The sequence below is a fragment of the Ceratotherium simum genome, chromosome 7, assembly GCF_057802395.1.
Source record: "Ceratotherium simum simum isolate JZ-2026a chromosome 7, ASM5780239v1, whole genome shotgun sequence".
In the NCBI taxonomy this organism is placed as follows: Eukaryota; Metazoa; Chordata; class Mammalia; order Perissodactyla; family Rhinocerotidae; genus Ceratotherium; species Ceratotherium simum.
In genome coordinates this window covers 16,652,758-16,669,643 of record NC_141906.1, presented here as the reverse complement: position 1 = coordinate 16,669,643, position 16,886 = coordinate 16,652,758, and the positions used below count along the sequence as shown (strand labels likewise).

At 45.8% G+C, this 16,886-nt stretch overlaps 1 protein-coding gene across 10 annotated transcripts in view; it reads left to right on the top strand.

The window, feature by feature from the left end:
• The window catches only part of BMAL1 (basic helix-loop-helix ARNT like 1), a 104,476-nt gene that overhangs the window by 82,221 nt on the left and 5,369 nt on the right, over window positions 1-16,886 (top strand). For 6 of the 10 annotated variants that reach the window (XM_087433185.1, XM_087433182.1, XM_087433183.1 and 3 more), the window contains 9 exons: window positions 1,022-1,114; window positions 2,228-2,345; window positions 4,835-4,984; window positions 7,352-7,598; window positions 8,759-8,865; window positions 10,237-10,387; window positions 11,263-11,351; window positions 12,936-13,044; window positions 15,833-15,926. In XM_087433185.1, coding sequence (XP_087289311.1) covers window positions 1,022-1,114; window positions 2,228-2,345; window positions 4,835-4,984; window positions 7,352-7,598; window positions 8,759-8,865; window positions 10,237-10,387; window positions 11,263-11,351; window positions 12,936-13,044; window positions 15,833-15,926 — 1,158 coding nt within the window. Of the gene's footprint in view, window positions 1-1,021; window positions 1,115-2,227; window positions 2,346-4,834; window positions 4,985-7,351; window positions 7,599-8,758; window positions 8,866-10,236; window positions 10,388-11,262; window positions 11,352-12,935; window positions 13,045-15,832; window positions 15,927-16,886 lie in introns of those variants that run through there. The other 4 variants (XM_014783112.2, XM_014783104.2, XM_014783122.2 and 1 more) reach the window with 2 other exon arrangements.

The window sequence follows — 16,886 nt, the reverse complement described above, 5'->3', positions numbered from 1 at the left end:
AATAAAGCAAGATATTGACCCACTGTGTATTAGAAGCGTGGGAGCTGAGTGTGAGAGCAAGTGCGTGATAGAGTGGGGAGCACCCTCCCCATCCTGGGGAGACCCCAGCAGGAGGCGAGTAGTTGTCCATCTGGAAAGTTGGGGATAGGATTTGTGCACGCATAGACAAAATATTCTAGGCTCTCAGATACTATAGCTTTGGTATTTATCTGCTTCAGTCTATCTGACAAATATTGTCCTGTCTCTATACCTGTCTTTCTTGGCACTTTAGATTTTTACTTATATTTAAGGTAAAGAAGAGGTACAAAGAATCTAAGGGGAAATTTTTGCTTTGCTTTGTTGTCTCACTTAGGATACAAACAGCCCAGCACTGGGTCAAGGGATAATACTTGAGAGCAGTAGTTCTCAACGCGTGTACATTAGAATCACTTTGGGGTGGGAATGGGGATGGAGTGGGGGTTAAAGCAAGTGATCCAGCCCCACTCCAGACCATCAGCATAAAAATACCAAACCAAGACAAAACACCACCACTGCAAATGCTGAGAACCACACTTCTAGAGAGAGCTCCCCATAAATGGAGATGTTCAAGTTGAGGACAGACAGCGGCCAAGATATTGGAGAGGGGATTCTGATCTTAAAGATTCCTTCCAATCTCAGATTATCTGATTGTACATAGAGTTGTTATAGTCAGAGCAATAAAATAAGACTTCTGTGGACCTTCATACAATCAAAGGAAAATTCTTAAGCTGAATTCTGCTTTGAAATAGAATTTAATTTAACTGGACTTTCCCCTGTAACCATTAAATGATATATGTGTATATATCTGCCTTAGAGAGAATCTTATTGTTCTCATAAGGCATTTGTTTGAAGCATCTGTTCTCAGGATACCTGTGAAACTGTCAGTGAGTGCCCTTCATAGTGCTTTGGATACTCAGAAGACAAATCCTTATTTGCTATCAGAGTGATTACAAATCCTGTTTCTCAATGTGTGATAAATTAACTATCCATTTCTCCTGATTAGGCAGCAGATGGATTTTTGTTTGTCGTGGGATGTGACCGAGGGAAGATACTCTTTGTCTCAGAGTCCGTCTTCAAGATCCTCAACTACAGCCAGGTATTGCTCACGCTCCTGTTAGTGCTGGGCAGCCTCAGCAGCCAGCAAGGTCCCCCACTTTTCAGAATAATTGTAGTATTCAAGTCACATGTGAAGTGCTTATATTGTCCACCTAATTCTTCTTCCAGAAAATTCTTTACTTCTTAATAGAGAAATGAATTTAAACTTAGAAAAATACTATAATGTGTTCCATGTTTCCCCCATTGGAAGGTCTGAGTCTGATCTCATCAGCAGCTTTATGACTTTCTTATTGCTGCGAAATAACTACCCCACAACTGTAGGGTGGGGGTGGAGGGCGAGGGGCTATCGACAAGGAAGAAAGGTAAACTGATAATACAATACCAGGGAATAAGATAATTGGGAATCCACCCATATACTGTGTTTGCAACAATGTGTCACTTATTAGCCCTGTTGAACCTCAGCTTCCTAAATAATCTAAACATTTATGAAAGCTTCCAGAGCAGAGCTTTTCACCTGTTACATCCCTAGAGTTTTTATTCACTCATTCATTCATTCATTTCCTTATTAAACATGCTGGTGTTTGCAAGGAACCCTGGTAAGGCAGAAGAATTGAAGAATCAAAATAACATTTATATGAATTAGAATTGATGTAAACTCCATGTTTCCAAAGCGTTTTGCTCTTTTTAGTCTCGGAGCAAAGTTACGGAGGAAGTTTCTATGATCTCTGCTAACAGATTAGGCTCTTGAGGCATACGGTGTGACCCAACTTGCTTAAGAGGAGAGAGGCTCAGTGGAGCTCAAGTCAGAGCCCACACGCTACAGTCCTTCTGCTGAGGTCTTAGAAGGGAATTTGTGGGCATCAGAAGTATATAAAAAAGGAATACACACAGCTGAAAGATTCTTGCCTTAGAGGAGCATGAACTATTTATATCATCGAGCCCTTTTTCCCTCATGTGTGACCAAAACCAGACTCCTGATGCCTCATTCATCGTGTCTGTTTCTAGGCAAAGTGACTGGACATGTGTACATGTTCACATATGAAATATTTGAAATTCTCATGCTTAAAAATACAAAATAAAGACAAAGCACTTGTTGGATAATTTATATTCCAGCTGCTGTTGACTTGTCATTTTTAACGTTTCATCCCCACAGAATGATCTGATTGGTCAGAGTTTGTTTGACTACCTGCATCCTAAAGATATCGCCAAAGTCAAGGAGCAACTCTCCTCCTCCGACACGGCGCCCCGGGAGCGGCTCATAGATGCAAAAAGTGAGTAGGGGAGAGGGCTGCCGCTGCTTCCCAGCAACCGCTCAGACCCCGGGCTCCGGGCAGAGAGAGCAGAGTGTGTGCGGCGGGCTCGGCCTCTGGGTTCCTGCCTCTCTGCCCTTTGTCTGGGTCACAGGGGCTGTCTTTGGCTAAATGGAATTATTTACATTCCTTTGTGTTTGTTTTTGTTCTGTTTTACATAAAGAAGAAAAAACTCAATGCTAAATTCCTTGAGAGGAAAAACAGCTACTTTGACTTGATTCTTTCTGATCTTTAGTCATTTTTTTTCCGAATCTAGATAGTCCCAGCCGTACGCTCCTGGGTTTAAAGGGCGCACACCAGTTAGGTTTGTTCCCCCTGAAAAAAGCACCTCTGTTTATCTGAGTGGCACACGTGCAGCCTCATGAAAGTAAGAAAACTTCAAGTATAAATATGTTTCTTTGAGCAAAGTGGTTCCTCCTTAGTTTGGCTCCACCTCCTGGCTTCCTTCGTGCAGCATTGGAACCCCTGTTCACATTCTCCCCCCAGCTTCCTGCTCCTGCGTCCCCTCCCTGCCTCCTGTGGGAGGCCCCAGTAGCTCTCTTCTTGAGTCCCGTAGGAGGCTGTGCACTCAGCAGTTAAGAGTGTGGACTCTGGAGTCAGATTGCCAGGCTCACATGTTGGCTCCATCATTTATTAGCTGTGTGACCTTGAGCCAGTTACTCAACCTCTCTGTGCCTCAGCTTCCTTATCTGCAAAATAGTACCCATTTCATTGGGTTGTTGTGAGGATTAAATATGTTAAACTACATAAAGCACATGAGACAGTTCCCAGCATATAGTAAGCACAACATCAGTGTTGGTATTGGCCTTGGCCCAGTGCAGTCATGGCCTAACTAGTTTCCCACTTCCAGGCTCTCCATTTTAATCTCTGGAGGGAAATACACGGAGGAATCTGCTTTAAAACGTCCTTTTCATTAAGGCACTCCTCCTCTTCCTAAAAGTACAGTGCAGTCCCTGGTACCTGTTGCCCTTTATAGCCTGGCCCTGGCAATTTTTTAGTGACTTGAGAAAAAGATGGATGATGTTTGGTCCTTGCCTTTAAGGCTCCTACCATATAATCAGGGAGACAAAGGACAGACAGCAGCCTGCAGCATAGGTGCAGCCATGGAAATAGTACCAGGCATAGAGAAGGGATGATTAATTCCCATGTGGGCGTGGGGACAGGCATCACCAAATAGATGACAACTGAGGTGGGTTTGAAAAGATGATGAATTAATGTTTGCCAGGTGATGAAGGGAGGAAGAGAGCAGAGAAAACGATTGGTGGATGGGTGCAGAGGTGTGGTGCCGTGTGGCCTGCTTGGGGCTGCTGGTGCAAAATGTACGAGGGCATGGGAGGGCTGGACCACGAAGACCTTTCCATCCGTGGGGACGCGGTGAAGGCTCTGAGCTGGGTGGGGCAGGCTTGGGTTGGCATTCTGGGGAGGATCACAGAGGTGGCAATGTGGGAGGTAGGTTGCGGGGGGGGACCCAGGAGGAGCCCTGGGCAGGGGCCACGCCTCTGACGGTTGCTCCCGTGATGGGCAGGGGGCACTTGTTCCCCCTGGATGTGATCTGGAGCTGCAGCTTCTGCACTGACAAGTGGCTGCGCTTCCTGTCAGGTCACAGTCATGCTCCTCCTCCAGAGGCTCTCATGCAGTTGCTCTAGAACGGCACAGTCCGATGGAAATAGAAGGCAGACCACAAATATGAGCCACATACATGACTTGACATTTTCTGGTAGCCACTTTAAAAAAGTAAAAATCACTGTAAAGTTAATTTAAATACTATATTTAACATCATAAATCCAAAATGAGAGGTTTTTTTTGTGCTACGTCTTTGAAATCGTGTGTGTATTCACACTTACAGCACATCTCCACTCAGTTGCTCCATGTCTAGTGGCTACCTCGTGGAACAACACAGATCTAGAATGGGGTCCAGGAATCTGTATGTTGATAAATCAGCCAGGGGATTCTGGCATACGGCCAACTTTGAGAACATAAGGCAGTCCCCTCTTCCTCTTTTCCATTCCAGTATCCAAATCTTGCCCATCCTTCAAATCCCAGCCCAAGTTCTTCCCCCTCTGGGAAGCACAGGTTGTCTCTGCCATTTTTTGGGACTAATCATACATCACCTTGTGTTATTTATCTTTTCATGGTGAACTTCCATTTCCCCTTCTCAGCTCTGAGCTCCTGCTGGACAGGAACCCCGTGCTATATTTCTTTTTATCCCCAGAGCACCTAGTCCATTCATCCAGTAGCTGCATTCTACATGATCTATACACATTTCCAGATTGACAACGCACCTATCCGTACTGCATCTTTTAAGGCCTAAACTGAGGAGAAATGTTATTCTCATGTCGTTGTTATAAAACAGTGAGGCAGGAAAGAAAAGGCTTTTTCCAAGGTCACACTCCCCCTCCTGACAGACAACACTACCCTCAGTTTATCACATTTTGTGTATTGATTTGCAGCTGGACTTCCAGTTAAAACAGATATAACCCCTGGGCCATCTCGATTATGTTCTGGAGCACGACGTTCTTTCTTCTGTAGGATGAAGTGTAACAGGCCTTCAGTAAAGGTTGAAGACAAGGATTTCCCCTCCACCTGCTCAAAGAAAAAAGGTAACCATTTACCAGTTCTTTCAAGTCCTAGTACAGGTGAGGCTTGCTGTCTACACCGGAGCTCACAGCAGGGTGTTGATTCAGTGGTTCCGAGCTGGTCAGAGCGGCAGGCCCCAGGACTGCAGCCAGGACCCCACTATCTCCCCGCCTAGGGAGCAGGGGAGAGTTGGAAAACTCTGATGTGTTGTCCTGATGACGGATTCATGGGAAGGCTTCCCCTGTTTAAATTCTGTTTGTTTTAATGTGGTTGAGAAAGAATACTCTCAGCCACAGTCGTAACTGCCTCCCGAGCACCCCACTGATCCACCAAAATTACTCTCGCTAAATTCACCAATGACCCTCATGTTGCTAAATGCAATGGACACTTTTCATTATTCTTCCATCTTGAAGTATTCTCTTCCCTAGGATTCCATGAAACCACATTCTTCTCATCTCCCCTGTCCTCTGTCACTCCAGGCTCTCTTCCTGGTTCCTTTGCTGGCTCCTCCTCTTCTGTCCTGGGCCTTCTGCTCTGCTCCATCTATACTTGATCCATAGGTAATGTCATCTACTCCCTTAGCTTTCAATGCCATTTATATGCCAATAACTTCCAAGTTTATATTTCCAGCCCAGACTTCTCTTTTGAACTCCAGATTCATAAATTAACTGCTTATTATATCTACCTGCTTAGATATCTCAAGGGCATCTCAAACATGATACATATAAAAGTAACCACCTGAACTTCTCCTTGAAGTAAATGGCACCACCATCCATCCAGTTGTGCATACTGGAAGCCTGGGAGGCACCCTCACCCCATTTCACCCCCCTACCCTGATCCAGTCAGTTATGAAGTCCTGCCACAATGAATTCCTTCTGCAGAAGTTATCTGAAATATGTTTATCTATCTTCATGCTTACCACTATCACTAGATCCAGTCTGCCCTCAGCTCCCACTGGTGAAATAGGCTCCTCACACTTTCCATCCTTCCACATAGCAGCCAGAATGATCTTTTTAAAAGCAAGTCTTTGTATCAGTCCCCTGTTTAAAACCCTTCAATGTTTCCCACTGCTCTTGAAGAAAAGTTCAAATTCCTTAACATGACCATGCAGCCCCCACCCCTGCCACTACTCTGTACGTTTGAGCCATGCCCACTTCCTTTCCATCCAAGGCCTCTGTACTGGAACTCCCCCTCCCCACCAGCTCCCTTCACCTGGCTCACTCCAGCTCATCCTTTAGCGTTGGGCATCAATGTCTGTCACTCCCTCAGCCTGCCTTATGCTGTCTTGTAGCACCCTGCAGGTTTTCTTTCTAGCACATTCTTACAGTTGCAGTTATGTAGTTATTTGTGTGGTTCTTTGTTTAAAGTCTGTCTCCCCCATTAGACTGTAAACTCCACAAAGCCATGTCTGATTTGTTTTCCACTGTTTCCCAGTAAATAGCACAGACCTGATGCTTGGTAAACACTCCATAAGGATTTGTTTATTATTGAAATTCACAGGTGCTTCACACTTAATGTGTCCCAAAGTGAAATCTTTTCTCCCTCTCCTCTAGAACATACTCTGCATTCTCTCCCCTAAGTCAGTGAACTGTACCAGCAACCACTCAATCCAAAAAAGCTGGAGTCGTCTTCATTTTCTTTCTTCCATACCAAATATTTTGATATTCATACCAAATCCCAACAGTTCTAGCTCAGAAATCTCTCCTGCGTCCTTCCCTGCCTCTTCCTCATCCTCAGTGCACTGCCAGAGTACAGTCCTCGTCATCTCTGCTGTACTATTGTCCTCCTTCTGGTTTTCACTTTTTTCCAGTTCACCCATCACTCTGCTCCTAAAGCATCCAAATCACGATTTGATTTTGCTGTTTCCCCACTTAAATACCTTTGGAAGCTCTCCATTTCTTATCTGGAAAAGACTATCGCATTTGTTAGCACATAATCCAAGGCCGCTATAATCCTCCCCCAACCTGCCTTTCCAACTCTATCTCCAGCACCTCCCTTTCTACTTCAACCCGACAGAGCTCTCTGCTATTTCTTGTACAGAATATGCCTCTGTGCCTTTGCACATTCTAATCCCTTAGCCAGTGCTCATCCTTCTTGATCTACCTCCTACATTGTTTTTCTGGGCAGCCTTCCTTTCCCCAGGTAGATTTAAATACACATTCCTTGGTTATGTAATGCCTTTGGTATAACTGGCTCTACTTAGCACATATGACACTGGATAATAATGATCTATTTTTATGTCTTCCTCTCTCACTAGATGCTCACTTCTGGAAAGTAAAGCTTTCTTTTTTATATTTTGACTCTCTACCTACATCCCAACCCATCATAGGCTGCCTATGCCTTCATGCCCCAAAGCTGCACTGACACTAACCATGGCCTTTGCTTTCTAGCAGATCGAAAAAGCTTCTGCACAATCCACAGCACAGGCTATTTGAAAAGCTGGCCACCCACAAAGATGGGGCTGGATGAAGACAACGAACCGGACAATGAGGGGTGTAATCTCAGCTGCCTTGTTGCAATTGGACGACTGCATTCTCACGTGGTTCCACAACCGGTGAACGGGGAAATCAGGGTGAAATCTATGGAATATGTTTCTCGGCATGCAATAGATGGGAAATTTGTTTTTGTAGACCAGAGGTAAGAGTCTGCATGTTGCCTTTGAACAATAATGATAGAGAATTTTTTAACCTTGAGTAAAGCAGAGAAGACTGGGCCATCAGCAGGCTTTCTTAAGGCTAAAGAGAGAGAAGGAAATGATGGGGATCTCTGCTAAGAAATGAGACCCATAAGAATATCATCATAAATACAGAGATTCTGCTCTGTGTCATTCTTTGGCATATAGGGACAGTTAAGTGAGGTGGTTTGATGTGCATGGCTGAAAGAGAAATAGTAGGCATAGCATGCTATCCGAATGTATGGAATGTTCCAGGACCATTACTGTGATTCGAATCCTGGAATGTAGGACTTGGAAAAGATTATCTAGTCCTGAGCTGTCCAATGTAGTAGTCATTGGCTATGTTAATCTTATATGGCTATTCAAGTTTTAATTTAATCAATTAAAATTAAATTAAATTTTCAATTCCTCAGGCTCAGTAGCCACATTTCAAGTACTGAGTAGCCACAAGGAGCTAATGACACAGATATAGAACAGTTCCATCATTGCAGAAAGTTCTGCTGGACAACACTGATTTAGTCCCATCTCATTTTTTATGGATGAGGAACTGGGGCCCAGACAGAAGCCTGGCCTCCTGCAGGATTCACAACTAATTGGTGGTAGACCTGGGCTAAGAACTCAGAGGTCCCAAGTTTCCCACTGCTCTCTGCTGCCTCCTTAAGAATATTCATAGGCTAATAATTTTTCTGGCTACTAGAAATAGTCACTAAGTGCTGAAAAATGAGAGAGCTACTTTTTAAGGTCCATGTGGTCCCCGCTGCTGAAGCTTCTGGTGTTTCGTTATGCTGATAAAAAGTAGACATTGAAACAGAGAAGTTTTGCACTGGGTTTAGATTTCTGCCACATTTTTATCTAACTAATATAGATACCATTTTTAAACCTCCTAAAATTTGATTTCTTGTGATAACAGCTCCGTTGAAAGGGTTCTTTGCCTTCTCTCCCTCCATTTTTATAGCTTTGATGTAATTCAGTTGTGTGAAAAAAATTATATCCACATAATAAGCCCCCTGAAAACCCACCCAGCCTTGACCTTGTTCTCATTGGCTGTAGTAGGGTTCATCCATTGCAGAGATGTTATTAATTGTCTGAATGGCTTTTTCTTTTTAAAAAAATTCCCCTCTAGGGCAACAGCTATTTTGGCGTATTTACCACAAGAACTTCTAGGCACATCATGTTATGAATATTTTCACCAAGATGACATAGGACATCTCGCAGAATGTCACAGGCAAGGTAAGCGGGGCTGTACAAAAAGTCTTAAGTTTAAGGTGTCCCCCTGCTTCTAGACTAGTCCACATAACCTTCTAGAGAAATCTGCCCTCAGTGAGGTTGGAGTCAGCCAGCCCAAGAACCTTGAGGCCAGAACAGCTGTGAAGAGAGGAAGCTGATGCTCCCAGGCCCTATTTACCCCCTTACAGGTAACCCATCCCTGACGGCCGAGAGTTTTCTGTACGCACGCCAGGACAATTTCTGGAAGGCATCTCTTGTTCAGAGGATTTACCTGGACACTGTAAAGATTTAGTATGGCCGAAATGGATCTAATTCTCTTTTCCATAAAATCCTGCACTGCCTCATATATTTTCCTCGTGACTAATAGCACAGACACATATGTAGCCTCTTGAGAGAGAAGCCAGCACTGACATCTTGCTTTACTTCATCATCCACCAGATCCAAGAGGCCCCTTATTGCCACCTCCCCTTCCACGAGCCTGGTTCAGGCCCTTGTGCCCACTTGATAATTGTAATAGATCCTCCCTGCTCCCTTCTGCCCGCAGTCCATCTTTCATCTTCCATAGTTACCCCATTTATTTTCCAGTGGATCGAGCCTGATAATGTCACATCCCTGCTTAAAACCTCCTTCCTTTATACTCAAGCCCAAATGCGTTGACAGGCATTCAAGACCCTCTACCTCCTGGCCCTGACCCACCTCCTCAGCCTCATCCCCCCTCCCTGCCTGTAGAGGCCCTGTGCTGCAGCCACACTGATGATCTCACTGTTCCCTGCCCCCCAGGCCCTGCCACTCGTCAGGCACTACTGGGTTCTTCCCTCCCTCCTTTTGGCAGACTTGTATTCATCCCTCAGGGCTCTGATCACCTCCCCTGCATAGCTGCCTCTCATTCCTCTCCTAAGGGCAGGGGTCATATCCTGTCTCCTCTTCTATCTCCAGTGCCTAGCACATGAAAGGTGCTCATTACATTTATTACATGAAAGAATGAGGTTTGAATAGGTGAGTGACCTCTCTGGATTCAGGTGTCCTAAAAATGCTGTACTGCCCCCGGGCTTTGTGATGGGGAAAGACATGGGCCCTTCGGACAGTGCCTTTCATTTGTTGGTGTTCACTTCAGAGCTGATTCCAGTTAGATGTCTGTGATGCAGTTATTCCCTGGTGCCTTCATTTTATACACTCTGGAAAATAGTGACAGATTCACAAATGCATTGAAAGGCTCTGAATCAGACCCTCAGAGACAATCTGTTCTCTGAAGTGCCAGCTCCCTTGGCTGGTTAAAGAATGATGGCATCAGAGCCCGAGCACACTTAGGATTTGGTTAGTTTAATACACTGGTCTGAGGAAACAACAATGTTCATGGTTTGTTTGCATTTTCAGTTTTACAGACGAGAGAAAAGATTACAACTAATTGCTATAAATTTAAAATCAAGGATGGTTCTTTCATCACACTACGGAGTCGATGGTTCAGTTTCATGAACCCTTGGACCAAGGAAGTAGAATACATTGTGTCAACCAACACTGTTGTTTTGTAAGTGTTTTTCCTATATCAGAAGCTCCCTTGCTTCAAAGAGAAATGCCTTGGGCTCCTTACCTGGGAAAACGGGGCACAGGCAACAGCCAGTATCACATCTTTTAATACCACCTTGCTAATATCCTGTGAAGCCTAAGGATTGGCAGAAGCCAAAACGGTTGTTAACAAAGGACAAGCTTCAACACTCATACCATGCAGGCCGCTGGCTTGTGGAATTCCTCCAGGAAACAGCAACCTTTCCTTCCTGATAAAGCAGTCAACCTTTGATTTCTGCAGGCCCTGCACACTGGGTATCCACTGGTACTGCTGTGGAGGGAAGGGTTCACAATCCATGAAAGGCTGCCTTGGGCACCAGCTGATACTGGCCTTGGCTGAGGATGGGTGGGTATCCATGCCCACCAGGCTGGTGGCCCAAGCACTGGCAGCTAGAATGCCGCCTCAAAGGCTGCCACCTGCTAGGTGAGCACGGAAAGAAAGGACCTCCTCTTTGGCCAGGACTGCTCCCCACACCTCCTTTCCCATGGTGTCCAAACCCTACCTGGGTTAGAGCTGAGCGAGGGGCCGGGGCTGGGTGCACCAGAGGCTGGCAGGAGAGGAGGCCTTCTAGCAGTGGCACTGGGCTGCTGCAGTCACCACCCCTGCTGGACTGTGTCCCACATGAACTAGGAAGGCCCAGGCAGGCAGTGAGGCCAAAGGCCGGGATGCTCTCCACCGTGTTATCAAACAGCAAGGAGGCCTGTTGAGCCACTCAGACACTTCATTTTCTGGCCTGTCCAGGTCCAGAGTGGACACCGGACACCTTGGCCAAGGTGAAAGGTGCACAGTTCTGAGCAGGCCTGACTCACGTTTCCTTATTGCTGGGATGTTCACAGAGCCAACGTCCTGGAAGGCGGGGACCCAACCTTCCCGCAGCTCACAGCGTCCCCCCACAGCATGGACAGCATGCTGCCCTCTGGAGAAGGTAACTATGTACCGCCGGGGCATTGGGGCTTGCCCGTGAGAAGCTGCTTGTGGCCAACATACCCTCCCCACGAGTATTTGGGATCCCCAGCCACCATATTCTGTGGAACAGGGAGGCCTCAAGGAGATAAGCACTAAGGACGCTGTCATCTCACTTGCACTGTTGAGCCTGGAATACTGGGAACTCGTTTTTGCCTTTCCTGAGGCTACCTGGACCCTGGAAGCCCTTGAAATAGCAAACTCCTTGCTCCTCTTGTGCCTTCCTTCCTCTGTGTTGCCCAGTGGCTGTGATGTTGCCCAGTGCTCTTTGGTGACTGTCACTGGCTCCTGTGGTGGGAGGAGGGTGTCTGTCAGCAGTGGGGTGTGTGCCATACCCAGCGGGGCTCCCTCCCAGGGCTCAACCGTGGCCCCTGCTCTCTGCACTCAGCTCATCCTTCCTCGGGACTGCCTGTGCTTGCATGGCTTCAGTCCCCACCTCTCTCCATCGATGACTCCTCCATCGGTCTGTCTCCTGAGCTCCAGATCTTTCTCTCCAACTGCCTCCTGGACAGAGCCACCTGGAGTCCCAAAGGCACCTGAAATTCAGCATATCCAAACTGATTCTCTGCACTCCCTCATCTGGTTGCTTAGCCAAAAGCCTTGACTCCCAAATCTCTCCCATTCTATCTAAACACGAAATCCTGTCACTTCTGTCTCTTAACCCTCTCCATCACCACTGTTGCTACTTCACCCTCCTCATCTATAGCCTGGATTACTGCAGATCACTTCCTAACCCTAGTCTTCCTCTCCCCCCTCCCTGCCCCCATCCTCCACTATAGTTCATTCTCCATGCAGTGGACTTTTTTAACCCAAATCTAAGTCAGTGCCTTGTCTGTGTAAAATCCTTTGGTACTCCTCATCCCCTTGTGAATATTGTCCAAATCTGTTAGTGTGGCATCCCAGGCCCTTCATGATCTGAGTGGTACCTGCCTCCAGTTTCACCTACCACTCCTGCATCATCGTTCACGATGGCTTTTTTGGAGTAGTCTCCCAAGTTTTGTTTTGCTTCAGTCCTCTCGCATATACTAGTTGTTGTGCCTGGAATGCATTCCCCTCCTTACCTCTCTGCCAAGTCTAATCTATATTCCTCTCTCAAGACTCAGCTCAGAGTTAAACTCTTCCAGGAAGCTGCACCTGGCCAGGATGAGTTGGGAGCCTTCTGTTTACCTGTCAAACTTATCACACTTTACTCCAGCCATTGTTCATCTTGTCTGTCTCCTCGTTAGACTGTGAGCTCCTTGAGGGCAGGGATGCTGGCTTATCTCTGTGACCGTGGCTCACAGCACAGTGGTATTCAGTGAATGTATGTTGAGTGCATGAGGGGAATTAGAGCTTCATATCAGAGATTTAGCATCTGATCCTGGAAGGAAACTTGAGCCTTTTCCTGCTGGAATGCCTTTTCCTGACAAACTATGGCTCTGATGTCCCTCAAGGCACCACCCTAAGGTTGAACTTCAAGTGGATCATGAGATGAACTGGTTTTAACACATAATAGCATTTCTTCCTCAGCTTTCCCCTTTCCCAATCTCAAATTCCTTTGTTGTAGGTGGCCCAAAGAGGACTCACCCCACTGTTCCAGGGATTCCAGGGGGAACCAGGGCTGGGGCAGGAAAAATAGGTCGAATGATTGCTGAGGAAATCATGGAAATCCACAGGCAAGTACCACCTTTCAGTTGCTCCTTTAAACTAGTAGTTCTCAACTCGGGATGTTTTGTAATGTCTGGAGACTTTTGGTTGTCACAGCTGGGTGGGAGGTTGCTGCTACAACATAGAGTGGACAGAGACCAGGGCTGCTGCTTGCTAAACATCCTCCAGTACACAGGACAGCCTCCCTGCCCCCAACAAAAGATTTTCCAGTCCAAAACGTCAATAGTGCCAAGATTGAGAAATCCTGCCTTAAATAAAGAAGCTAAACCCAAACAGGCCAGAGCTAAAGGGAACTCTTTGGGAGGCTCGACTTTCTTATTACTTTGTGTCTGACTCAAGGAACTTCCCAGTGAGGATGGATGCAAACTAGCATTACAGAACTGCAGGAGGGGAGCTGTGAACTGCCAGACTGATCTGGGCCTTAGCAAAACATTAGCTTCTTCCAGTCTAAAAGCTGCCTAGGGTTAGTATTAGAGACCAGGCATATCAGCTAGTAATAGAAGCTCTCTCGGGCAGAACTTGTTTTCCATATGAAAGAGAAGTGGAAGCAGTTTACCTGGGTTTGAGTCCTGCGCCTCTACTTGGCTGTGCTTAGGAGATTCACTTAACTTCTTGGTCTCTGTTGACTTAAGCCATAAAAGGGAGGCAATATCTGCTTCCCAGGGATTGCTTTAGGATTGTGGGAGAACTCAGGAAAGTTCCTAGAACAGAAACTGACTTATAGGGAGTGTTCAAAAATTGTTAATTAAATCTAAGTCTTTAAGAGCAGTCATTGAGAGGAAAGCAGTTATTAAAAGTCCATTTGAATTTGGGGAATGGAAAGAATGCTAACCAGGTCTTTAGGAATGAGAACTTGATGGAACATAATCATAGGAAAAGGAAAAAATTACTACTGTTCCCTGCTGCCCCTGGATTGATTCTCTCAGGAGAATTGGAGGCTGGCCTAGTGTTCTAGTTGGCCACAGAGGGACTCTTATCCCAGTGGGAGCACAGTTCTGTTCCAACCCTACAAGAATGATGGATGTGTCTGCAAGAGTCTACTTCTGGAAGGAGTTATGGGGGTAGTGTGTAATTATAATCAGATTCTTATCAGCCACTACATACTCTGTGCTTTGCTTGAGACCATCCAAGAACAGTATAAAGTCCTTGACCTCAAGGATCTTACAGTCTTTGAGAAGTCTATTTTCTTTAGGATAATAGAAAAAAGGGAGAGTGCATAGACTGAAGCAAGCAAGGGAGGAAGGATTTGAACTTGGTTTTGGCTGGGGGTTGTGATGAAGGTGGGTGCTCCTTCTAGAAAAGACAGGCACACGCTGGAGTGGGCATGTGAGTGGCATATTTAGGGTCAAGAATCAAGCCACCTAACAGGACAGCTTCTTTGTAGGAAGGAGCCACAGAGTGATGGGAGATTGCTAAGAATCCTAAGAAATGATGCTGAGCAGTTTAGGCTGGAAGAAAATTATAAGACCCCATTCATTGTAGGATGCTGAACAGGTGTCCAAAGTGGCATGTTAATAAGTATTGTGGAAGTTGAACTGGAATAGGAAGAGATGAAGGTGAGCATGCTTAATAACCCAGGAATGAGGCCCATCCTACAGTGATGATACTGTCCAAAAGAGAAATCAATAATTTAAGGACTAGATATTGAAGATGAAATAAGTGATGATGAAAAGGCAATTCCAAGATGGGGAACCTAGGAACATAGTGGTTTCATAGACATAGGTAGGGAAAGGTGGGACTTAAAAACTCAGCAGTTTTTCAGTAAGCAGTTAGTAGCCATCTGGATGTGCTAAGAGTGCATGGTATATAGCTGTATCCTGCCTTGGAGGAGCTCATGATCCAGGGGAGAGAGAAAGCTTGTTCACTTACAAATCTACGGAACTAGGCAGTGCAGGCCAAGAGCCAAAAGACTGCTCGGCAGTGGAGGAGGGGTCCCTGGGTGACCCACAAACTGCAGTCATCCACACAGGAGCCTAGAGCCTGGTGGTCACACAGCTGCCACCACACTCTCCCTAGACTCTAGCTTCAGTGCCAGCCCATGGCTTCCTTTCCTGAGGTCCTTCAGCCTAACAAAGTTTATGTGGATTTACAGTTCTGAGTCTTTCCCTCTGTAAATTATGCTGAGAAATTCGCTAGCCGAGAAGGGCCTGAACCCATTTTTCATCACCTGTTGCCTTAGAAGATGACGACTACTGCTACTGCAAGGCTGCTTTCTAGGTGCGGCTGAGCTACCGCAGCACCCTCCATCTCCTAAGAGTAGTCACGAGCTAAACAGTGTTTGTAGGGAGGAAGATAAATCATTTGTTGTGGATTCTAGTTCATGGTATCAAAGATGGAGGTTGGACTTTTAAAGTTCCCTCCGAGATCTGGATTCTGTGAAGAAATAAAACTGGCCACTTACTTGAAATTCACCAACCTGAAATCAAACCCTAATCCAAGGGCTTTGTGAGTGAGATGCTTGACTCCAGGGGTCTGCATTCTAGATCGGGTGCCTGTGGGATAAATCCAGCTTATCGCCTGTTTATTAGTAAAGTTTTACTGGAGCACTGCTATACCAATTCATTTACATATTGTCTATGGCCGCTTTCAAGCTACAAGGGCAAAGTTGAGTAGTTGTGACAGAGACCATATGGCCTACAGAGCCTAAAATAGTTACTATAACCCTTTACAGAAAGAGCTTGCCAGTCCCTGTTGTAGATCATCATCCTTCTTCTCACCCTCACCCCTCAACAAAACACATGCACTCTACTGAAAAAAACGAAAGGCAATGTAACTAACTCCTCTTTTCTCTGACAGGATAAGAGGGTCATCACCTTCCAGCTGTGGCTCCAGCCCATTGAACATCACAAGTACACCTCCCCCTGATGCCTCTTCCCCAGGAGGCAAGAAGGTAAGACTGATGACTCTCAGACTAAGGCCCCTCTTAATCTAGAGAGCTTCTTGCCCAAGTTCTAAAATGTTGGAGGCAGTAATATATAATTACAATTGTGGTTGCTGAAACAAGTTGGACCCTTTTTCCTCCTTGAAGTAAATGCATCTGTGTGAGGCTAGGTACAGAGCACACAAGTAGAGCTAGGGAGGCTTGCTGACATCCTTAGAGGATTAATTCCAAGTGGGGGAAGGCAGAAAGAGATTGTTCTAAGGAATGGGGAGCTATCAGTCTATTGCATTGAGGGAGCAAATCAAGAGCTCTCATGAGGGAAGAATTAGTGACTACCTCACAGAGAAACTATCTAGTTCTCTGCCAGTTTTCAAAGGAGAAAATATCATTAGTGTCTAGTGTAGGCACTAGAAACAGTAATACCACCAGCAGTGCTTTGGAAGGCAAGCCATGCTTTTGCAGCTGCAGAACACTTGGGAATCTGCCGCCTGGGTTTACTGTGATGTGACAGCATTGGGTACAAGTAGTTTATCAGTTGTCAGCCCTAACAAAGAGCTGGTTAGAAGACTCACTATAAATGGGGTTAGAAACCACTCATCTGTTTTCTTCTTTGACAAAGAATTTACAAGCGTAGGCCCATGTTAATTGTAAATCATAAATCCATTTATAGTGCCTGATGTTAATAGGTTAGGATGACCCAGGGGCCAGCATCTTTGGACATAGAGTCTTCCTTCCCATATCTCCCAAAACATACAGAGAGAAAGAATATTAGTAATTTACATAAATGGGACTCCTAGGGCACAAACTCTCAAAAGCAGGACATGGGTTTTCAAAACTGGGCTCCTCAGAGGCTCAGGTTACCAGGAGCTGTAGTGCTGCCAGGTGGGATAGGGCAGGGGCAGTTGGTGAGGAGAGAGGGTAAGGTCAGCACTCCTGCTTCTACCAGGCAGCTTTCTTTCTGTTTTATAT